Source organism: Haemaphysalis longicornis, unplaced genomic scaffold (assembly GCF_048455015.1).
Source record: "Haemaphysalis longicornis isolate Haplotype H1 unplaced genomic scaffold, Haemaphysalis longicornis Haplotype H1 scaffold_3, whole genome shotgun sequence".
Lineage (NCBI taxonomy): Eukaryota > Metazoa > Arthropoda > Arachnida > Ixodida > Ixodidae > Haemaphysalis > Haemaphysalis longicornis.
The window spans coordinates 199,032,231-199,057,551 of NW_027526335.1; the positions used below are offsets into that span (position 1 = coordinate 199,032,231).

Genomic DNA, 25,321 nt, shown 5'->3' on the forward strand with positions numbered 1-25,321 from the left:
TGTGGGGTAGGCCGTATCGTCAATGTGAAGGCTGTTCATGCAGGGGACGTTCGGGGTCGTCGGCGGTGGTTGGCTGGTGGCACGGGGGAGGGCGTGGTCTCTCGAATCTCCGATTTCGGGTTTCCGGGTTCGCAGCAGCAGGTTGTACAAGTTCCAGGAGAGTAGTGATACTCCCGTGAAGTTCGGCTGCAACCCATCGGCCGCCAACACCATCCGAGGGGAGAAGTGCTGCATGCCGTGATCGAGGTAGAAAACGCCGGGCATTTTGTTGCACAAATCTACGAGCCGGCAGTTAAATGTGTGCGCCTCCTGGCTGATGATCCCTACTCTTCTCAAGTTTGGCTGGCGTAGTCTCTTGTTAGGGCCCAGGGGCAGCCCCAATGACACAAAAATTCAAATGTCCGGTCTTTCGGCCTTGATGTGGTGAAGGAGGGTACGGTACCTTTGAATTGTGGTCTCCGCGCTCGTCCTCGCGATGTCGTTAGTGCCCACGTGGAGGACGAGGAGAGACATCCCTCGTGGCACGAAGTCCAGCAGTCCCGACGTCGTCGATTCGGGCACCCGGCTGCGATATGAACGCTGGGGAGTCCGGGCTTGACGGGTCGAAGTGCGTGTGAAGGTGCTTCGTCTGGGAATCACCCACGCCATTTTTTTACAAACGCTTTCTGGACGATGTATTCCTTATTTAGACCGGTACCGAGGAAGACTTAATCGACTTCATCGAATGTTTCAACAAGGCCCATCCCAGCATCGTATTCACTTATACCTATTCAACCACGGAAATCAATTTCCTTGACGTGCATATAAATACAGATAAAGGAGAACTGATTACTACCGTGTACAAAAAACCTACCGATAGGCAGCAGTATCTGCACTTCGACAGTTGTCATCCGCGCCACTGCAAAACGAGTATCCTATACTCGCAGGCCCACCGATTTAGGAGAATTTTTTCCCGCACTGAGGACTTCGAGGCAAACGCAGAAAACTTGCGCAATGTACTTACAAAGCAACAATACCCACCACCCATAGTCAACGACGCTATTTGCAAAGCGGCCAACCTTGATCGCCAAGAGTTGCTGCACCATGAAAAAGAACTAAACCAGAAGGTGAGATGCAACCTAGTTTCGACGTTCGGGGGCAATTCCCCAAACATGAACAAAATCTTGAAAAAAGCACTTCAACAAGCTACAACAGAGTGAACGGCTTTCAAAAATGTTCCCCACCCCTCCTCGGGTCGTATACAGGCGCTCCAAAAATATTAAATATTACCTTGTACACGCCAAAACTGAGAGGGCACCCAAGGGTGGGTGTCGACCCTACGGAAAGGCACGGTGCCGCGTATGTAAACACATGCAGAGAACCACGGTGGCAGAAAGCACCAACTCCCATTTCAAGCATCTAATTCACGCGACACTCGACTGCGACTCTTCTAATGTGGTGTACCTTCTGGAGCGGTGTTTGTGGCATCCAATACATTCGCCATACGGACACGGCATTCCGCATGCGCTTCAACAACCATAGCGCGCATGTTCGTCCACTCCCGGATCTACCATTATCACGACATATTATCTCGGAAAACCACCCGTTCGACTCCATCAGGGTCACACTTTTACAGAGTGGATTTTCTACTACAAGAGAACGCGAACAACGTGAATCTTACATTATTTACAAATTCAATACAGTAAAAGCAGGATGAATGTTAGCCCGGGCATTATGTCGTCTATACATGCTGTTGATAATCTGGCTGCAGAATAATCCCCTATCTAAATTGTAAGTCTCTGTGCTGTTTAAACAAGTAATCAAGCTATTCTTATTTTATTTATTCCCTTCCCGGGGTTTCCGCACAGGCGGCATATGCCACAAATAACATCGAGTCGCCCGCCGCCATTTACTCCAACAAAGGACCCGCGCGACTCCCACGTGCGGTTAGAGGATTAGTTAAGCTCCTTTTCCCTGTTTCATGGTCGGGGACGACCCTGTCGGCTGCCCGGACAGGGCAGAAGAATAGAGCGAAGAATGATGAATGGCGCTCGCCCGTCCTGTCGGTAAGCGGAATCGTGCATGCTTTGAGCCACAGTGCGGAGATCGTACCTACACTCTTAACGAGCCGACCTATCTGTTTGTAGCGTTGGTTTCACTGAAACATGTGTGCGGCTGCGACCGCATCCTGTCAACTCTTCCCGTAATGTCAGTGACCATTTGAATTCTGTGCCCCCCAGTGATGGTGTGAGAGCGTCCCTGTTACTGTGTTGCACTTTCGCTTCTTGAGCAGAGCGGCCCCCTCTGGAGTGGGCGCTACCTGTCACTCTTTCTTCAAGCTGACGAACGATGGAGAACAGCATTTTGAAAGAGTTGTGTGCTCCTCTCTCTTTTCTGCATGTTTAGGTTTGTTTTGGTTTTGTGTTTTCTTTCGTTTTCTTTCGTTTGCTCTTTTTTTTCTCTTCTCTCTCTCTCTCTCTTTTTGCAACTTCACCTCACCTCGCCGGGAGTGTGCGTTTGTTGCTGCTTTTCTCCCCAAATCCCCCTCTCTCTTTTTTCGGCGTCGTTGGACGACGAGCTTATAAATACGTGCACAGAAATACGAAATGTTGTCTTGAGAAAGATCGGCATCCGATCGAAACGTCGATCAAGAAACAGTTTTGTTAGAAGCTATGCCCATTTTTTACTATATATATATTTATGTATATATACATATTTATTATGTTTTGAGTAGCCTGTCCATAATTAAAAAACGGCTTACCTCATGGCAATCATCTGAGCAATGAGATTTCGGTGCGTAAGTTCTACGCCTTTTGGTAGTCCTGTGGTTCCGCTTGAGTAGATTATAGCCAGCACAGAATTAGGGCTGGTTTTCGGCAGCATTTTCAATGGAGTTGAAACAGTACTACACAGTTGGCGGAAGCTTACGGCGCCATCGATTTCACCGTACAAGGCTACAAAAGTCTGAAAGTAATATAATTCCAGTTTAATACATTTATATTCCAGAAACGTCAAAATAAATACAATGAGACACTGTCACGAAAGTGCCTGCAAGGTGAGCACATGTTAATTTTAGCCATATGCTAAGAATCTCGCTAGCACACGCGAAAGGCAGATCACGTGATCAAACAGGACTACGCGCGGAAAATAATGCTTGTCGCTGGTAGAGCTAACGCCTAAAACTATGGAATTAGCTCTAAAGGTAATTGAAAATGGGGGTCCCTCTAATTCTCCTTACTGTCTAACGAAAGGCCCTGTAACAGCAAAAACCAACTTTTTGGCCACTACCCCACTCACCTGTCAAAAGGGTACAAGTACGTTCTGTTTCAAAATGTAGGGTAACGTAAGATTTCAGTTGCAAAGCCTTTTATCCAAAGGTGAAACACTGTATTCAAAAGTGACTGCAATGCAGGGCAAATACGCCATATTGAATGATCCAGCACTTTCATCGGACCAAGACGACAGAGCTGCTGTAGTCTGCACTGATTTGTGATACAACAGTGAAACATCCTATCCATTTCTACGCATTACCTATGTGCAGTACGTTTACTGTGCAATTGGTTTGCCTTCGGGTAGAAACAAATAATTGTAAGAAATAAAACGGGCTGATCAGGGTTCATTTTGCAAGCGCCTCACAACTCTAAAAAATAGTGACTCATAACTGGCGGTCATAAATTGCTGCCTAAACAACACATGTACTCTTAAAATGTTTATTATAGTACCAGCTAAGTACTTCACCTTTACAGAAGACACCCCTTGGCAGGCTTCTCTCACTTTTTTTAATTTGTCATAGTCACAGATTACCACGATAGGACTTGTACTGTTCAAGTGGTAGTGGACCTCCCCTGAGAAAATTAAGCATTTGAACACAGCATAATTACTACACTTGGTCATTATTTTATTCACTAATTCAGTCAGTATAAAGTAACTAAGTTTCTTTTTTGGACAACATAGGTTATTACAGAAAAACCAAAAGTCACCGCGTCTACCATAGCCCACACGCAAATAGAAATCAAATGGGAACATCCACGCCAATATTCGTTTTTGGTTAAAACCATTAGAAGTGTCATTTACAACACCTGCTTTTGCCCACCAAGAAGAAATCTGGAGTGACCACTGCTATAAGAAAAGATACGAGAAGCGTGAAGCCCTAGGTGGCAGCTGCTTTGGCAGTCGTAAAGTGATAGCGCAGCGCGGAACATCAGAGTATGGTGCCTGTCACTTGCGATTGTTAAACATTTTATTTTGAGCCAGCTGATGTGGGAAGAGCTGGACGTCCGAGAAAACCATAGGACAAACGTGCTGTCAAAGGCATGGAGACTAGGAGATGCTGGGCCTCCATGTCAAAGATGGTAGTCAGTTTCCCGCACAGCCAAGGGCACAGGATAAAGGGCACATGATAAAGATGAGAGGAAGGGCACAGGAAGGGCACAAGATAGAGATGAGAGGGCGTGGTTCTGCGTGTGCCCCGACATCAAATAGATCCAACTACATGGGTGAAGGCATCATATACATATCACATGGTATAAAGTGAGGTACAGTCGTTAAAATCTTTAACTAGCGTGCGCGAGTTGCAATTTTTAAGTTTTATGAGGCTCCTATGAAGGAACAGCCTAGCAGACAATGGGCCTGCTGGCAACTTTACGTCCGTCAAACGCGCTGACGCTTGGAACGTCGCCGCTCCGGAACGCTAGTTAAAGATGTGGCCAACTGTATAATTTATCGAAGTTGTGCGTGAAAAAATATTTGTAGTCTCCGCAGTATTACTTCCTATATTTTAATAAGCTGCAGCTAAAGCAGTGGGAAATCTTGTCGTGAGCTGCGCTCAGGATTGGTACATGCGTAGAGAACACCATAAGAAGAATAGTTTGGTAATGTCAACGGGAGGTGTCGCTAATTAGCGGTACAACATTCGACATACCATTCTGCAGACGCATCATACCTCAATCCAGGCAACGGCCGTATTTTTACTGTCACTGATACCCTTTTAAAGCCAGGAGCTTGTTGTGTATGCTCAGCTGATTCCAGCAAAGCAATTACGTTTCTATGGCTAAGTTTCTTGCACCATAGCGAGAGCCAAGTGCGGAGTACGGACAATAATTGTCTATTTGTCTGTATTTCTGTATTTCTCCTTCGGTTCCTCTGCAGCTAAAATACCACGTCTAAACCTGCAATTGCCTCGACATGTTTTATAGTATCCTGTGCGCCACTGCTTTCCGCAGGCATTTCGGTGCAGCAGCAAATACGAAACCACCACGTACACCGAAGCGCCTCCTGCGGTGGGGCCGCAATCTCCCTACAAATGCGAAAAGCGGCTGTCCATGCCAGTGCACCGTACTTTCCCTGCAGGAAAGCGTGGAAACCTTAGCCGCGTTGCGCCACTCCAAATGCACTCAGTAGAGTTCAATCAGACAATATTTCTTTCGCATTCAAAATGAATACGAAGTGCATATCTATATTCCGAATTTTCTGCAAGATGAATAGTCAGTACCAAATTGTCTGCACCGTTTGCCATAAAGGAGAGTTCACCTTTATTGTATGCTACATTTTTCAGTCAGGAACGTAGTGCACTGTTCATGAATTACAAATTTCCTGACTTTTCCCAACACGTAAGAAAGTCGAGGCCAGCTTTCTTTCGCTTGTAAAAGGGGCACTAAAAGCCAAAAAATAAATTGGTCTCTATCGAGAGGGTACGGGGCCAAGAATCTAAATACTTCATTCCCATGACGAGCAGTTGTATAATAGCGCAGAAAACGTCAGACGCATGAAAACAGCGACAACGCCTCGTACGCGTTTAGGTACTCTGCCTTGTGAAGTCAGAAAAGTTATGAACAGCGAGAGATCATCCGAGAAATATCTGCAAATGTGCTCTTTCTAATAAACAGTTCCTAATTGGTTGACCACGTAAAATTATATAACTCAAAGTTCTCCGTGGGTTCACCGAATTGAGAAAAAAACAGACTACAGGTTTATGCACTGCGTGTCACGCTGCTTCCCTTGCCATTCCGAATCGGTCATCACCCCTTCAGATTCATTTTGGAAAAGCGTTGGTCCGCAGTGAGCGAAGTCGATAACCTGCCTTGGTGAACGCCCGAGTTTTACAAGCAATAACCCCTGCAGAAATCGGCAAAATGAACAAAATGCACTGCAGGGGTTATACGACCCACCTGGCCTCATAATCCGTTCTTCGCGCACGGATGTTGCGATCGGTAAAACGTCCAGCGCCTGGTTTCAACCCTATCGCAAGTGCACTGCAAGTGGTGCTCGTACTGATTCCGAACCTGTGCGGTTCGGTTCAGAGTAAGCCGCTATTGATAATCAATCCGTAAATCGCGCGTCGCGTAGCTCTACGCTTACGTCTCAACCCGGCGGAGCACGACTACCCGCGACGGGTGCCGGAAAGCAAGTGTATGATTATGCTGGCTGGAGTGCAGATTTCATGCTGCGTATTTTAGAGAAGCGAATATGAGATCAACGGATTGCCTGACGACGTGAGATGAAGGGGCCCGCCTTGCCTTCACCTAGACGAGCCCCGTTCTCCTAATGTGCCACCTGCACTTGTCTTATGAAGGGGTTTCGCTCGCGGCCGTCTTGATGGAGTCTGGATGTGGGGCGTAGGCGGACACACCGGAGCTCGGGAGTTTAAAAAAATGTTTGCGGCCCCTCGGTCTTTGTCCGTCAGCCCCCTCAGCTAGAGATGCATAATCGAAGACGTAAAACCTACCGTTGCTAGCGAGAGAGTGCCTAGTACCAATCGTTTACACTGTACACCACACCGGTGCCTCGGTCCTAGATCGTGGCGCGATGGCTAATTCGCTAAAAATAAAGAGAAAATGGGAGAGAGAAATGCCAGCTTTATTTAGTTATTTCTCAGTACATAACGACTCCTTGCTCGTCGAAGAAAAGTTCAGAGTGCGACGAAACATAGGCCGTCTAAGTTATACAAAATTTCATTCAGCCTGTAGTGTCCCTCTTAATTATCAGTGATATTTTTCGAATGATGGCAACATTCATCCAGCCCTAATATTTTATTGCGTAAGCCGTAATAAAACCCATCTGTCTGTGATTTCTTGCCTCTTCTGACTTACGCGGCGTCTCTATGGATGCTGTTATGTTGTTCGGACACGATGCTTGTTTTCTTAAACCACCATCGTGTGGCACTCGCCTCCTCGCATCTGGAACCTTCGAGGCGATACCGGACGTCCTACTCAGAGCACAAAGGGAACTTCTTACCGGCACCCAGACGGGAAGGTACATTTTGTGGAGATTCGGCATCCCCGCAGAGTTAAATATCCTCGAGGCAATGACCGATCACCTCCCAAAGAAACGCACCAAGATCGAAATGCTTCCACTTACCAGGAACATGGACCCTGATCTCTACCACGACAGAAGATATGCGACAAGTAAATATCTCAGGAGGAAATTCCACCACCGTACCAACATAGCCTACACAGATGCCACCTTTGGAAACCGCTCCATCTGCGCGGCGGTTTTAGCAGACTGCCAAGTGACATGCAGGATTGCCTCACGATGAGAGACATGAGCACCGATGAGTCCGAAACCAGAGCCAGTCTGCTTAGAAGGTCTAAAAACGAAAGCCTGTTGTTACTGAACTTCTTTGGTGCTACATGTCATTGGAACCTCAATGCTCGCTTTTTTGTTTTCTTGGCGAATCATCTTGAGCGCTTTTTACCGCTACACCGTGATGGCGTTCCTTCGTTTCCGGTAGTTTTCAAAGACGAAAATTAAGGGGCAATTTGTCCCCTTCAACAAATTTTGAAAAAAAAAAACTGAATAATTGACGAGCGTTGTAGACAGTGCGTGCAGCGTAACATATGACAGGTGAACACCAGGCGAGCACAAGCCTGGTTTATGAAAGCGGTGGCGTGGGGTAGTCAGCTTGCTCAAGCAATTCCAGTCGTAAGGCGAAGAAACGAGAGCCAAGAAAGATGGGTATGCTTGTTGGAATGGAAAGGTAGGCGGTGGATGTAATTTAGGCCAAAAAACAAAGAAAGGACGGCGAATAAATCAGGTACGCATCATATACCATGTAATAGGTATCGCCAGGCATTTGCCTTCAAAGAAAGTAGGAAGTCTTAAGTTCACCGAGGACGTTTATATACTTTTTTCCATTGTGTGAAACTAAAACATACCGGTTCGGGCACGGTTGGGGTACTGTTCCGGCCAATTAGTTTTCTTTCGGGTGAATTCCTGCTCTACTAACTCACAACCTTAATCAGTTCGCGAACCGCTGCGCAAGATTGAACCGGTTTGCGAATTAGTTCGGACAGTTAAATTATCTGCGAGGAGTGACAAAAATGCCTTACCTCTTACAGTGCGCACAAAAAATAAATACAATTTTGGTATATTTAAAATACCGTTTTTTCGAATAAACGTTCTGCTGTTTAAAGAGTAACAGCGAAACATTAGGCGAGATGTTTAAAAAAAGCATGAATAAAGTTGGGATTTCCAGGCTACTTTCTCGGCCAGCCCATAGGTTTTCCCAGGAACTGCAAAAATAAACAATGTTCAAACTATCCTTGGGATACACTTTCCCTCGCTCACTTTTTTGGTTTAAATAGTAATCGCCTCTCTGGAACCATCCATCAAGCTGAGCGTTAAACGACTCGAGGTAGGCCTGGTACCGTCAGGTTCCCTCCGTACATTAAAAGTGGACGTGTTTAAATCCCCAAGAAAGAACCCAGGTCATCCCCACTAACGTGAAACCTGGGGAGGGCCGAAGCAAGCAGTGTGTAAGTGTATTCTTGGCGTATCGCCGTTTTTCCCAACGTAGATGAAACCGAGGAGGGGGGGCTACGGGGGGGTAGAGGTATACAGATTTGTTGTGAAATCTCAGTCACGGCAGGTAATATCATATGCAATAGAGGCTGAATAAAATTATACATAAAGTGAGATAACAAAATCAATTTATACTCTCCACAAAATTCCTCTAACAGCAGGGTCCTAACTTCAGCTTGTTTTTTCCAATTATTTTCCAATTGTTAAGGTGAATATGTTGTACGTACATTAGCACGTATTAGATGGCTCAAGGTTAAGTTTGCGGCTATTTCTAGTAGATTTAAGATCATCACGCACAAATAGTTGCGCTCTAATCAGTAAGGCGGAATGTTCATGACAATCTGCAAAGATTTGGGACATTCGCGATGACCACGATTGGACAGTGTTTAATTCTAGCGTCGCAAAATCTGAGTACGATGAGTAGTTCCAATCAAAACGGAGATTTATTTAATGGATTGCTTCCTTTTAACTGATTCAAGACTTTTTGCTTCTTATGGTTTACAAGTCTTCAAGACGGTGCCCCCATAATCGAGTAACGGTCAGATTGGGCGGTTTTTTGGTGGCAATTTTGTGGCCACTGAATGTACGCGCAATGTACTTAATGGTAAATTGCTTGAACCTATTTTTTGAGTGGTAGCCAATTTTGAGTTCCTTGTTGCATGGGTATTCGATGTCCCTTAACCGCTACGAAATGGGTGTCAAGATGGCACCCAGCCCCTCATATAATTATTCCGTTGTAGGGAAGAGACACAAACGAATAAATAAGCAAAATTTTGTAGCTTCGCGCGCGAAAAGAGGAACCGGCTGTTTTTGTAAAGTTTTCATTTATTTGCCATTTTTTCTAAAACCTGCAAATTTGTGTAAAGGAATTATTCAGTGAGATATGGTCATCGTTCGTATTGATTCCGCTGTAGCATACACAGTAGGCTGCATAGAGGCGGAGTTTTACGGGTACGTAATCAGGCGAATCATTTATGCACATTAAAACAAAAGTGACGTGAGGACGAAAACCTGGGGAACTTTGCACGACACATTCAGTGCAGAGAAGCTTGAGGAAATAAACGAAGCCTACTGCAATCGTTTATCTAAACGCTAGCAATTCAATACTCTAAGGTATAGTTAATCTTTATAACGTGAAATTTATGAATACGTTTTCAGTAGTTAATTGTGTCGAACGTCTTGAGCCGGCCTTTGACACGCCCAAAAATTTGGTTTTCATTGTCAATGACGTGAGCAATCTCATGAGAAAATTCGAAAACTTGGGTAACGTTACCAGACATGCGACGGTAGTCGCGTCGCACATCACATAAAATGCTATCGTTTGCACGAGATTCCAAAATATAATAAAGTTTACATGTTCGAGTATTCACACGGTTGAGACGTAAGCGAATTCGAAGGATAGTTCAACAGTGACTGCTTTTTGCGGGATTTATACACGGGAAAATTTTGGCCCGTTTTCAAACTAAACAGTCTGTTCCGATAAACGAAAATAAAAATAATAATGTCAAGTGCTGGCATGTCAAAACACACTATCTGATTAAGAGAAGCATTCATAATTCTATCAGGACCAAATGTCTTCTTGTTGTGCAAGAACAAGCTTGCGTTTCAAACCCTTTCTTGAGATGCAAATATACCGAGTAATGTGGGAAATCGGGTATGCATAACTGATCAGTTTTGGATACCTATTTAAGACAGTGGCTATATAATACAAGACGCGAACAGACATTGTTTTATGTGTGATAATAGAGGCTGCGGAGGGAAATACCAAACTCGAAAATTTTGAACGGTTTTCTACGATTCAGTATTTAAGCCCAATACCTCCACGGATGGCAATCACCTTCCAAGTCATATTGTATAAATTCCTAATCACTCCCTTTGTTGCCACGCTGCGGCCGCATTTAAGGAATGCAATAAGGCTCTATGACGTGGCATGAGATGGTTATCGCTACTTTTCAGATGTGTGATGCGCTGTTTGTGGCTACATATTGAATAATATTGTGTATTTTGGCCCAGTTCTGTGTATGTATGTTTCGAGTAGATTGTTAAAACTTTTGAATTTGCTTTGTTTTGATTCCACAAGTGAAAAATGTTTTATTTTCAACACTCAAGCTAGTCTCTTGCACATTCCCGAGTAGTTGAAAGACATAAATAAATATAATACCATTATGTGAAACCATGAATTCGAAGTGTTTTGATGAATTCATTTTGTGGTGGAACTGTTCTTTAGCATCGTTAATTCCACCGGTTTTGAGAGGATCACTGTTTCCTTTTGCACACCTCCTGCTATTAACACGACTGAAAAGGTACACCATATCACGAAAGATCCAAGAAAAGCCAGTATTTATTTTTCGTTTTAATGGGGATGAAGCCGAAGAAGAAAATTTAAATTTTTCTGCCAGGTGAGAAACTTTTCTCAAGAATTTTCAGTCGTTGGGAAACATTTAATTGGAAAAGTTGACTCAAATATACAAAGGACTTTTATGTCGTTTAGATAAGGCGTTTTCTCGTTTTCGCTGGATAACCAACATTTATAAATAATCCATAGCATAGGAAACAGCGAACTTCGTTTTCACGATGCGACGTCACTTGGTTACAATAGTATGTTTCTGTTACTCATTTCGACATAAGTGCTTTTTTGTCACTTGGAAGTTTGAGGTTGATTTCCGTTTTTTGTAAGGTATTGTCTGCTGCTTCATGTACCATACTTTCACAAAGAGTACTCATTAGTGCATTCAGCTGATTGGTTGTGTGCAAGTCGTCTGTTTTTTTAAATAACATAAATCTCTTGGACACAAAGATAGCTTTTATTTTGGAGAGTACACTCCAAGACGAATATTTTAGAATTCTAACAACATGGCAATACTTCAAGTGACATCTCCATGAGACCTCTAGCCGTATTAACAAACCATCACCCAGTTGTAGTCATTTTCTGTTTGTTTCTTGCGGCCAACAGAAATAAAATTCAATAACAAACCTTTCTTTTGCAGTGCGCCCCCTTTTATACAGCTGTTGCGTTATCTATGTTGTCAGATGTTATAGGACGAATTGCCGTGTGTGCCAGCTATGTCAGAAATTTCTCGAAACTTTGCATTTTTATTTGCTGTTTTTTTCAAGATTTGCTCTGGAAAACACTGCAGCTCAGTGAATTTGTATCAAGATAGGAAAATAAAAATCACCTACCTGCAGTAAGGTTAGTCTTGGCAAGGACCGCTGTACAACCAGCAAAAAACGTTCCACACAGTGCAACCATGAGCTCAGTGCCATTGGAACAATGGAAGCCAACGCTGTCACCTTGCTGAATACCGAGCTCAAGGAGCCCATGAGCCACGCGACAGGAAGAGGCGTAGAGCTCGCCGAATGTGCACTGGGAATCGACATCCGCGTCGACCTGAAATGAGATTGCAGGCGACCGTAGATATTAACATTAGCAGTGGTCCCAATTGTGTTGCGTTCGCAATTAACAGGCTTATTTGGCGTTCTCCACAGCCTTCCATTTACCTTACATTTTACAGGCTGCATTTTTTTGCGAAAGTTTGCGCCAGAAAATGCCACCAAGAACTTTTGTCAATAAAAGCTTGCATTGGAGGCTGAAACTACTGATAATCTTAAAAGGGCCTTAAATGGGGTTCCGAAGGCAATAATTTCTAGATCTTTCCGTATTTGTTGGGCCTGGAAGCGCTGTGGATGCAACGATCCGATAAGCTAAGAGAAAAAACATCATAAAGGCACTTGTCAGGGCCGTTGGGATGCAAGATACGCGCAGCCATTGCCTTCGTCCAGCGGTACTCCACACTGTTTTTAGCAGCCGGCACACATGCTACTATAGTTCTTTTTGCGTGCGTCAACTCCGGTGCGTCAACTCTAGAGAAGGACAAACGAGCGTTTGAAATCGACATAGAGGGCTCCAACCAGGTAAGGCTTTCGCACAAAAATAATCGAAGATTTTCACCAAAAATGTACGGCCCGCTTGCGTTTTTTGCATGCGGCGGGGACGGGTTCCACTAAAACAGCTTAGCGATGCTACAGTTTTTGGTAACCCCTCTATGAAGCGGAGCTGACGAAGGAGCCCGAGCGCAAGCTTTCACGGCACTCTCACTCCCTTTCTGACACTTGTAAACTGATTCTCTTAATGGAAGTGCTCGAGCCAGCGGCAACAATATTTAGCTGGTGCGGTGCGTGCTGATTAGCGCGCTGCTTGCCCACCCTGCCGGTAAATGCTCGCAATGGACGCGCGCGTCGCGTTTTTGCATGTAGAAGAAGCACGTTGGTTTTCAGCGTTATTCACACTGTAGCGTGTTGGTGAAACTATCTGGCGCTTTTCAAAACGGCGTTCATAGAGTGCAGGGGGAGTCAAATTTGCGACACAGCTGGTGCAAAAGCACCGGCGTAAGGGCCTTCGTCCTTCTCTTCTTTTAGACCTCTGCCGCTCTAACGTTAGCACGATTGACTATATCGCCTGTGCTTCTGCGACAATTCTCCTGCTTAAGATGACACAAAGACACTACCCCTCTTCCGCGAGCATTGTCCCGATGACATGGTGTGTTACGGGACGAGGATCACGTCATATTCGAAGACGACGGTGATGTCGCGCGTCACCGCCAAAGCGCGTAAAGTTATCGGTGGAAAGATCAGCTTTCATACTATGCGTAAGCCTGGGTACGTCATAGGAGGAAACAGTCTCTCGTAATACGGCTTCATTCGTGCGACGTGCACGACCTCGGAAGTGGTCTTTTGCCGTGAGGAGTACGCCCTACTATCTTATGTGACTTCATGGTTGACGTCTCTAACGCGGACGACCACATTATAGGGCCCGAAGTAACGGCGAAGCAGCATTTCGGATCGTCCACGCTGGCGTACTGTCATCCACACCCACCCCGCGTCGCCGGGGTGGTAGAACAGAGTATGTATTTGGTTATAGTGACGGCTGGCGTTGAAGCGCTGTTTAGTTTCGATCTGGTATCGTGCTAGCTGTAAGCTTCATCTACCTTTTGTACAAAGTTGTCGCGTCACCGTTGTTGTCGTCCTCGTGCACAGACAGCATAGAATCTAGGGTAGTGGGGACCATACGACCGTAAACCAATTGTAAGGGAGTCAACATTGTAGATTCGTTAACCCTGGTATGGTAACCAAATGTTATATACAGTACAAGGTCTTCCCATTTTTTTCGTTTTATGTCAACATACGAGAAATCATGTCCCCGCTCGTTGTGCTCAATTTCTTGGTCAAGCCGTTGGTCTAAGGGTGGTATGCGGTCGTTCGCGTACGGGTGTTCTGAGTTAACATCAAGACGGTCTGCACGAAATTCGCTGTAAAGGCTGTTCCTGGGTCTGCTATCGCGATCTCTGGGGGACTGTGCCCACACACGCGCTGTTCATATAAAACTCCGCAACCTCAGCCGTAGTTGCCTGTCCTACAGGCTGTATAAGGTTGTCTTTCGCTATCACTATTTATCTATTCCCCTTTGTTTACGTCGGAAATGGGCAGTCATGGGCACGTTACCGAAAAAAAGTAACAGTGTTACAGTTACAGTTACCTAACACAAAAAAGTAACTCTGTTATAGTTACAGTTACGATTTCCCAACAGTAACTAGTTACAGTTACAGTTACTGCAAAAAAGTAACGTCGTTACTTTTCCGTTACTGTATAAAACTAAGAAATAGATAAAAAGATTTGGCTTACTTAATAAGAACGCACGAAGACATGCAGGTAGTCAAAATTACACCTAGCAAAGCCTACACGAGGGGAACCTAAAGTGATGCACTCTCATGCCAAAACCAACAATCGTTGTGTACGCCTTTTGTTTATTACTGAAGTTTTGTTATCCATCATAAGGAACTTTTTTTTGATGCTGCACTCTCACTGCAAGAAATTTATTTGCAAACATTATTGTAGCATAGAATTAGTTGTTTTTCAAAGTTGGAATCAGGGAGGCCGAACTTATACTACACAGAGGTGGAGGACAACACGGCCGAAACAATCTTTCAATGTCAACTTAATTTATTTTCGCCTACAATGCCGTCGCTTGACCGCCCCGCGTAGTGAGAGAATGGGAAAAAGGTGGCGGATCGACGGAAGGCCCCTGGAGGAAAGGGGAAACGGACGTGGGAAAACTTCGGTTGTCGAGGTGTGTTTGAAAGATACTAAAAAAAGCGCTTCGTTAACTTTTTATTTCGTACTTGTGGTCGGAGACGGGGACCAATTTGAGCCAGTCTTGGGCAGTAACTAGTTACTAATAACGCGTTACCGGTAACTAGTTACTTTTTTCAGTAACTTGTAACTGTAACTACTTACTTTTAAGCTAGAGGAACTTGTAACTGTAACACTGTTACTTTTTTGTGAAGTAACTGTAACGATAAATATCGTTACAGTTACTTTATTTCTATAAAAAAATTATCCAACAGCAACACTCATTAACGACCGTTGTACAGGTTGTGCGTTTCACCTTTTCGGCCTTTCCTCCGCAGAACCTTAGTCTACTTCATCTATGCCAGCTCACACCCTTTGCATGCGTGAAAAAGATCTGTACTAGAAATGTTTAGGCGTGGACGTGTGCGTGGTGTTCCACGCGGTCCACTAATGGCTCGAAGTTTCTAAGCTGCAGTATTTTCCTCAGCAGCGCAACATCGCTCTCACCCATACCCTGCGACACGCGCCTAAGCGCACGTGGATGCATGTTGACGCGCCAGAATCTATAGTACGATGCGCGGCTGCACCATTTTCGCCACATCTGGAGTGCAGTGAACAGGAAAACAAAGGCGAACAGGAATACAAAGGCGAACAGGAAAACAAACACCCACAAACGCCGCACAACGCACTGAAACCTCTGGACTTTCGCGGAAGCCTGGAAAACTCCGGTCAGGGCGTCTCTTTCTCATTAGCGACGTGCAGCCCCGTTTGCAGGGTCATAAAACGTCGTGGGGAGTCTCTCGGCAGCCTCGCTCTCGTCCAGCCCTAAGCGCACTCTAGAGTGTTCGATTCACAAGTCGCAGTCGCTTGCGACCATTGTGCGAGACCCCTGGCCGTATTTGGGATTACGCGTTTGGGACCCCTGGTCTAGAGGCTTCATAGAGCTGTCAAGAGTGCTCGAACGAGGTCGAGGAAGTAATAAATTTCATGCCCCTCCACACATACGACGGCCCCAACAATGGTGGCCCCCGGCTACCCTCACACCAGCCAGCATCTTGGCCGGCAGACGTCTGACCGCACTGCCACTGCACGAAGAAATGTTCTTGGAAAGCCTCGCGACTTCGTTTAGAGGGCTGTGGCCAAAACAAAAACAGTAGCTACATCTGCTCCTGAAGGTGGGGTGCAAGGAATACTTGAGCGAGCTTCGTTCGGCCTACGCCTCAAAGTAAACGAAGGGAGGGGTTCATGGGATCGGCGACGTGATTGCTGTGGAAGGCTGGGATTGTGAAAGCAGTGCTTTCCGGTCGATACGGCAAAATCCGCCTTTGTGAGGGCAGGGGGAAGGAGAGGGAGGGGGAAAACAGTAAAGCGTTCGTTTCAGTTTCTATGCCCTTTGGAAATATCTTGTCTCATTCCGGGGATGGGGGTGGCTGGGGGTTGGGGCGGGAGACCGACTCCGAGGGCCCACTGACAAACGCCGCTTGTCCAAGAACATTTCTTCGTGCAGTGGCAGTGTGGTCAGACGTCTGCCGGCCAAGATGCTGGCTGGTGTGAGGGTAGCCGGGGGCCACCATTGTTGGGGCCGTCGTATGTGTGGAGGGGCATGAAATTTATTACTTCCTCGACCTCGTTCGAGCACTCTTGACAGCTCTATGAAGCCTCTAGACCAGGGATCCCAAACGCGTGATCCCAAATACTGCCAGGGGTCTCGCACAATGGTCGCAAGCGACTGCGACTTGTGAATCGAACACTCTAGAGTGCGCTTAGGGCTGGACGAGAGCGAGGCTGCCGAGAGACTCCCCACGGCGTTTTATGACCCTGCAAACGGGGCTGCACGTCGCTAATGAGAAAGAGACGCCCTGACCGGAGTTTTCCAGGCTTCCGCGAAAGTCCAGAGGTTTCAGTGCGTTGTGCGGCGTTTGTGGGTGTTTGTTTTCCTGTTCGCCTTTGTATTCCTGTTCGTCTTTGTTTTCCTGTTCACTGCACTCCAGATGTGGCGAAAATGGTGCAGCCGCGCATCGTACTATAGGTTCTGGCGCGTCAACATGCATCCACGTGCGCTTAGGCGCGTGTCGCAGGGTATGGGTGAGAGCGATGTTGCGCTGCTGAGGAAAATACTGCAGCTTAGAAACTTCGAGCCATTAGTGTACCGCGTGGAACACCACGCACACGTCCACGCCTAAACATTTCTAGTACAGATCTTTTTCACGCATGCAAAGGGAGTGAGCTGGCATAGATGAAGTAGACTAAGGTTCTGCGGAGGAAAGGCCGAAAAGGTGAAACGCACAACCTGTACAACGGTCGTTAATGAGTGTTGCTGTTGGATAATTTTTTATAGAAATAAAGTAACTGTAACGATATTTATCGTTACAGTTACTCCACAAAAAAGTAACAGTGTTACAGTTACCAGTTCCTCTAGCTTAAAAGTAAGTAGTTACAGTTACAAGTTACTGAAAAAAGTAACTAGTTACCGGTAACGCGTTACTAGTAACTAGTTACTGCCCAAGACTGGAAATGGGTCAATAATGTCCATTCCGACTTCCTGCAATGGCGATGTTGGTGGTTTTATTAGCTGAAGATGCTCTGCCGACTTCGATGGCAGAGTCTTCCTTATTTGTCACCTAAGGCAGCTGTTGACGTATTGCTGCACCATTTCCAAAACTTGTGGCCAGTAGTACTTTGAAAGAATCCTGGAACTGTGCGGCTTAAACCAAGATGCCCCGCCGATGCTTCGTCGTGACAGGAACACAAGATTTCCGCTCGCATTGCGCCGGCACAACCAGTATAAATGCGCTCCTTGGGTTTCTAAAATTACGTTTGTAAAGCACGCTGTTCCGGAGGGTGAATGACGCGATGTTGCTAACTTCATGCGATAATAACTTCATGCCCTTCCAGATGCTGGATAATGAGTAGCAGCTCCTGGCTAGCTTGTAGCAGTTGCACAGTTTCGGAGTTGTGACGGCTCGAAGAAAGGGTAGATCGGCTTACATTTCTTGGCATGATGAGTCGATGGGCGCTCGGGATAAGCAAACGGCATTGTTGTGACAACGACTGGTCTTTAATTCGACCATCATGTCCTACCCCTGCAGCCGTAGGCTAAAACTAGAAAGGCGCCCAGATGAGTTTTTTTTACTTTGCCAGCCAGTACAACGATTGGTGATCGCTGACGAGCCTAAACAGCCTGCCGTAGAGCTACGGCGGCAACTTGCTGGTTGCCTAGAATACGGCAAGGCACTCTTTCTCTATAGTGGAGTAATTGGCCTCTGTGTTTAAGGGTGTGCGAATTGCGTACTGCACGAGGGCCATGGCGAGACAGACATTACTGCCATCTGTGTGGAAATCTGTATCCGCATGTTCGTCAAAATGAGCCGGAGCTGTTAGGTCATTGAACGCGACTTCTTGTTCTTGCCACACGAATAATTCATTTTCTTTTGTGATGCGCGTAGAGGGTTTCGCAATGTCCGAAAAAGTATTTACAAAGCACCTATAATAGGCAGAGAGTCGCAGCTTTTTTGCTGCCTGGTCTCGGGGCGCCTGCGACAACTGCCGTCTGCTCAGAGACAGTGCACGTTCATTCTGCGCTGATTAAGTGGTCAGGAAAACGCAGCTGCTACTGCGGAAAGCGACACTTTTCCTGATTTATAGATGAAACAGCAGAACGGATCGCCTCAGCGACCAGCCACATTCGATGTAGGTGTTCATAGCAGAATGCCGAGAATACAACTACATCGTCGAAGTGGACCAGACATGACTGCCATTTTACCCTGGCTTAGAAGTTATCTATCATTCGATGAAATTAGGCCAGTTCTGAGCAAAGCCCGAATGGCTGCACTTAAACGTATACAGTCAATCAGGAGTGACAAACGCCATTTTCTCCTGGTCTCGCACGTCTACCTCAATCTGCCAGTATACACTTTTGAGGTCTAATGACAAGAACTACCTTCGTTTCGCAGCCGGTCCAGCGCATCGTCTATGCGCAGAAGAGTGTACACGTCTGTTTTGTTACGCTGTTTATTATTCTGTAATCCATACAGACGCGTAAGGTCGGGTCCTACTTTTCTATCAGCACCACCGGATATTCCTGCTGACTTGTCGACGGTTGAATTACGTCGTCCTGAAGACTTCTCTTTGTCCCAGACGGCTCCACATTCCCTGTAGGACACGCGATATGAATCCTGGTGAAACGGGCTTAGTGATCTCATCCACAATGATTCGATTGGTTGCGACGGGTGTTTGTCGTACCTTTGGTGACTTGGAAGAACAATCGCGGAAGTTCACCACGAGGTTTGTTAGCTTCTGTTTCTGGTTAGGTGGCAGGTATGGACACGTGTGCGCAAACTCCAAAACGTCCATGGGATCCGATGCTTCGCGCTCTTCTGTACCCACGGTTCACAGTCCTGCCAAGTGATAGAACTCATTCAGGGAACGAATGGCGGTTCTTGTTGCAAGGTATTGAGTCTCGTTCCATAACTTCGGCAGAAGGACGTTTGCGCAACCACCACGAAGCCGTTGAAGGCATTTTGCTGGGCCGATTTTTCTTCCTAACAGCAAATTCGTGGTCCCCTTGACTTGACGCTCACAGTTTTCAGACAAATCTTTCCTTACAAAAACCACGAGGCCCTTCGTTGCAATATACTAAACTTCTTCGTGAAACACATGGCTGGCACGGACTTATATTTCTGCAGAATCATTCTCTACGTTAGCGCGTCTTGTTGAAAACGTCACTGTGGGTGACTACAAATGGGTAAAAGATTCGTTTCCTCGCAGGGGGTCCATGGCCTCTACAACATCTCTTGAATATCCTGGAAGTACTGCGATTCGCCGACGTAGGTGAAGCCCCGGATATCGACCGTAACCGTGCAGCAGCCTATCGGAGCAAACAGACAACCCCCCACCGTGCAAACATGAGGTCCTCTCCACTGCGTGATTACATACGTGAGATTCTCCGCCAATTTGCTGCAAATTACAGAGTAGCCCAGCCAAGTATCTATAACCGCAGCAATGTGCCAGTAGTCGATCGCCCCAGCCAGGTCAGAGGTGGCTGCGTTTTTGTAACTGGCTGACGGTGTCTGTTCGACCGCACGTAGTCGCGAGGAGGATGAAGGATTTTCACTGGAAGCCCTTTCAGCGGCCCCACGTCCAGACGTCTCTGATATTAAATTTCCCGACGCAGACTGGGTGAGAGCCGCTTAGGTGGGCTAGATAGGTGATGAGGGCTTGGAGACACGTAATGAAACGCCGACGGTGGCCTGGCTTCTTCATGGCTGGAAACACATGAGTTCAGTCTGGTATTCTAAATCTTTCCTCAACTCGGACCTCCACTAGAGGAGGTCCTTGAAATAGATTTCCCCATGCATAAGCACTGCGGAATCCTCCCCTCAGCCGAGTGGAGGGAGTAAATGGAGTGGAGGACGGGCTGAGAATACGGCCCTTAATTTCGGTGGGACGCTCACCGTTTCTGTGTCAAGGACCATACAGATGAAAGCCGTGAAGGCCGGCAGGGTGGTACGGGCACACCCCGCAGAGATGGCAAGCTTTTCCTCAGTCATAACACAGTGGCGTGCGGCCCGGAGCGCACAATACATCCGTCTTGCGAACTGTGCCTTTGTAGGTAAGTGGGGTTCTTGGATTCCAGGCTGGCGGGGACCAACGTTGCCACTTCCCTGCGTAGAATGTGTGGTAGACACGGGATGGGAGACCCAGGGAGCAGCGCACGTGGTGGCTTGTTGCAGAGCTTGAGCGTATGTGATTCATTTGTAAGAAGGCGGCTACAGATCCAGTTCCGCTCCTTCACCAGTAGTTTGCCTTACCTCCTCGAACTTGGGCAAGAGAGGAATGCGTCGGCGAAGCCCTAGGCAGTCGGGATAAGGGCAGTTCTGAGCATCTGTGCTCAGAGCGCCTGTGCTGGTGGCCAAGGCAGCCCACAGCGCATCCACTTTGAAGCACATTCTGAATTGCGGTAATACTGTCTGGAGTGCTGTTGCAGTGTCCTCTCCATATTCATTGTTTGTGCAATAAATTCAGTGGTAGCGTCCGTTGGATTGCGGAGAAGGCCGGCAAAGACCACCTTTCACACCTCTCAAGATGTGACGCAGCTTGTACTCTTCAGCCATACTGAGCTCATAGTGTCGGAAAAGGCTGGCCATGTCCTTGCTGCACATTGCCATGCTCTGATCGGCATGCTGGTTTCTGGCGTGTAGCCCCGCTTCCGTCTGTTCCTCTTGTCGCCGATTGTATAGGTCGATTGAAACGTACGGCGAAATTCATCCCAGTTGGAGAACTCCATCACGTGGTTCTCAAACCACGTCTTCGGGTGGTGGTAGAGCGCGAACTACACGTTGCGTAGTTTTCCCTCTCCAACCCAACCGTTAAACTTCAGGACGGGGTCATTCAGGTCAAGACAATTTTCACCGTCCTCAAAAACATCACAGTAAAAGTTTGGCGGCGTGCGCGCCTGGTGGATCATGAACTGACCTGGGGTGGTGATGTCGGTTTGCATAGTGGTCCAGTTTTTGACGTGTGTAAACGTGGCCCTCGTTTTTATGCGGAGCAGTGCGAATTCGGTTGAAACACCTTGGGTTCGATGACGGCGGCATGAGAGAACAGGAATCAGCTCCTTTCGTTGGGATTCGCATCCAACAGTGATGTGTCCTCCACTCATACGGGGTTCAGAAGCCGCACACTCTACCAGAAATGTGGTGTGTTGGTAATTGTCTGGCTGTTCACAATATCCAAAAAAGAAGAAGTACTGTAAAGAAGACATGTTTTATATAATACCAGGTAGCCAAATAAATACACATTACAGCACGCATACATAGATGCAAGGCTAACAACATATTAGCGTAGCTAAGCCCCGGAGAACAAGGTCATTAGATCAAAGTAACTTGAAAGCGTCACAGTCCGATCACGCTTAAGACTCAGTGAGGTAATGAAAAGCCCACAATATGTGTTCGCTGCGGGAACTGCGTGGCCCTACCTCACGTCCCAGAGGCTCAGTCGTAGTGTTTCGGTATTCAAAGGCGCAGATGGCGTGCCGAGGCCGTGGTGGTAGAACGTGCTCTAATCTCCCGTTCCACACTCGTGGCAAACGCAGCTCTCTTGGGCCGTCGCTTTCTCCTACCAATGTCCGATCACCAACTTGCTTGTTGAGAAGACCTTCTGGACGTGACAGTCGTGGACGACCTCTTCGGGCACAGCCCGGTTCCGGTCTCCCGACAGCCGCGCTCCACACTCCACACTCCAAGCTCCACACTCCAGCTCTCTTCTCCCTCGGTATTCTTCTTCACGAGATTCCTTCTGAACGACGGCCGCTATCGCTTGCGGCCCCAGATTTGCCGACGACTATAGCAGCTCATGCTACGGTCTCGAGCATTTTGCGCCATAGCTCGGGTGAATGAACTTCACCCGGGTGAGTGAGCTTAGCGCTTGTTGCACGTGTCGTCTGATCTGTTGTCGTTGTTGCCATCGTCTTATTTCATGCTGTTCTTCCTAGTCGTAATTTCTTCGCATCACACGTCCCCACTGAAGCAATTTCCAGCATAAAAAAGTCTCTGCACACTTCACCTGTCCATCACGCCCAACACACTCTTTCAAACTAAGTCCCGCAATGTTTATTCCACATAATTGCGCGTAAAAGACACCATACCTCAAAACACAAGTTCGAAGAAAACTTATCATACCACATAATATTCTACGACAGCAACTATATTTACTTATAGCGTTCATGTGAAATTACGGACCAGAAATTAACGAAAAAGGCACTCTGACAGATAGTTCGTTCATTTTTCGGCAGTGGCTGCGGTACCACTCAATGCCTCTCGCGTAGAAGCGTCCAGAAAAATAGTGAGCAGGCTTGTTCCTTACCTCCCATGGTTCAGTGGGCATGCAAACTCTCTGACAGACTGTGGCCAGTATCCATGCTGTGAAATATTTTTTAGTGGTTTTTAGGATTTTTGAAGCAACCGCAGTGTTGTAATTGAGTTTTATTTGACTTCCTGTAGCTCCCCTTGAAAATTGAGTTTCGCCTTTTTGTCTAGAGTAACGCCTTTTTAGACCACAAGGACTGTGCTTTATTCTCGACACTACCTGGTCTCTTTGAAGTGTGTCCGGTGTTGTTCGACATCTCTGTCTGCAGTCGCGTCTTTTTCAATACCGAACGGTGCTTGTAAGAGAATAGGTCATGCAGGCGTGATTTACGGATAGCGTTAATTTTGGGCAGATCAAACCCGCAAGCAGCCAAGTGCGATGCTGCCACATGCGCGTAAAATGACGTTTCTTGATCGTCCTCGGATTGAAGGACCACCGGATGTCCCATGTTTACGCTATTCTCGCTTGATTCATCGACATTCGAGACTCTTACAAAGGGGTCAGATGTCCTCCGCTGAAGTTCGATAGTGAGAAACGTTGGGTGCGACCTTTGGTTGCTATATTGTCCTCTCATTGAGGTGCTTCCATTTGCGACGCCTCGTAGCACCGCGAGACGCAGACGCAGTTTCTAGGTTTCCTTTTCAATTTACAGGTACGCTCGCACTTGCTGGTTACACGCCTTCGTTTTTACGGCCATCTCTCTTGTGCCTCGGCTAGATTCTTCGGCCGCCTCGAGAACAGCAGCTGGTTCCCCGCGCCAGAGCTCTTTCTCCTCAAATATCGACCCTCTAAGTTCATCGCCGCTTAAGCCTAAGTGTCCCCCAAATTTTGTAACTCTGCCGTGTTCATTATGAATTTCTTTTGTGGTGTACCAAAAGAACTACCCTCTTCCTGTCGCAGGCGACAATGATTGCCAGGTTCTTAATCATCATCAATTCAAGATGAAACTCTTTTAACGACACTGTTTCTATACAACACCAAAACCCAAATAAATACACAAACATACATGGATACACGCATGCAAGACTAACAACAGGTAAGCGTAGCTAAGGCTTGGAGGGAAAGGTCATTAGTTCAAGGGAACTGCAAACTGCACCGTCCTAACACTAGGGAAGAATGAAAGTGAGGTAATGAAATGTCCACAATATGTTTTCGCTTCTCAAACAAAGATGCCCTAACTCCCATCCCGGAGGTGAAGTCGTGACGTCTCAGTGTTCAAAGTTCCAAGTCGCGTGTAGAACCCGTTTGGTAGAGCGCGCACCGAGCTCTGGTTGCACAGTCGTGGCAAACGCAGCCCTCTTAGGGCATCACAGTCTCCTACCGACGTTTGGCCACTCGACTCGCTTACGGGGAAGGCGTCCTGGAGGTTGCAGCCGTGAAAGACCTCTTGGGGCAGAGTCATGACCCCCGTTCATCCCGGTCACGCTCCACACTCCGACTCTCTTCTCCCTGGATTTTCTTCACGGGACTCCTTCTGTACGCCTGCCAGTGTCCTAGGGGGCTGGAGAGTGCCCGGCGGCCGTGGCAGCTCGTGCCACCGTCTCGAGCCCTTTGTGGCGACGAATGAACTGACCTTGTCGCATCTTGCTGGTGCCGTCTGATCTGTTGTTTTAGATGCAAAGCATCTCTTGTTCTCAGGTCTGTCGTCCATCGTCCGTCTATCCACCGGCCCAGGAAGATACCGGCAACACTGCCGCTCCAGGAGCTCTTTAAGAGGAAGCGTGCTCGTCTCGTGCTGGCCCAGGAAGACACCGGCAACACTGTCTCATCATCATCTCATGGTCGGGGCTATGTCCCTCCCTTGTGGCGCCGTCCACACCACCACTCCACATGCTCGGCTCATCTCCGGCCGGCCAAGGAAGACACCGGTAACACTGTCGCTCCAGCAGCCATTTAAGGGTAAGACACCACCAGGCGCTCAGCAAGCCGAGCATATGCAGGGAGCGCAACAACGACAAGGGAGGGCGCAACGGAGGACGGTGCAACAAGGGAGGACGGCGCAACAACGACAAGGGAGGGACATAGCCCCGTCGCATCTAATAAAATTACACCATCTTTTCATAGGGGAACCCTGAGTAGTAAGCAAAACAGCCATGGGCTCAACGCAACTTCCCACTTCGTAGTCCCGGTAAGTGAAAATTGTAGTAGTTACCATGAAAATCAAACTGTAAATATGACGGTAGCTACGTACATCAACCTAACGGAAACGACGAACTGAAAACTAATGTGCACTTGAATATACCCCATGGCTGCTTTGCATACTACTCAGGGTTCTCGTATGGGAAGATGGTGTCATTTTTTGCCTTCGTCTTTTATTCCGTTCCTTCTTGACGGGATTGCTTCGCATGGCATAAAACTACAACGCACGTTTAATGACTAAGTTCCGCTGTATACACCGGCAGACAAAATGCAAAACAGCTGGGGAAAAGAACCGCAATGAAAGTCTTCGCTTTCTCTTTTATTTGTCTCTCGCGCTAACGTTAGCAGTATTGACCACATCGCCACTGTAGTTAGAGAGCCTGTGCTTCTCCAATGTTACTGCTTAAGATGA

The 25,321-nt window shown here is 47.0% G+C and overlaps 1 protein-coding gene across 1 annotated transcript in view; it reads right to left on the reverse strand.

Moving 5' to 3' along the window:
• Positions 1–25,321, reverse strand: part of LOC144175924 (luciferin 4-monooxygenase-like) — a 104,157-nt gene that overhangs the window by 70,105 nt on the left and 8,731 nt on the right. The window contains exons 2-4 of the mRNA XM_077704993.1: positions 11,959–12,166; positions 3,718–3,824; positions 2,741–2,943 (exon numbers count right to left, since the gene is read on the reverse strand). Coding sequence (XP_077561119.1) covers positions 2,741–2,943; positions 3,718–3,824; positions 11,959–12,166 — 518 coding nt within the window. The remainder of the gene's footprint in view (positions 1–2,740; positions 2,944–3,717; positions 3,825–11,958; positions 12,167–25,321) is intronic.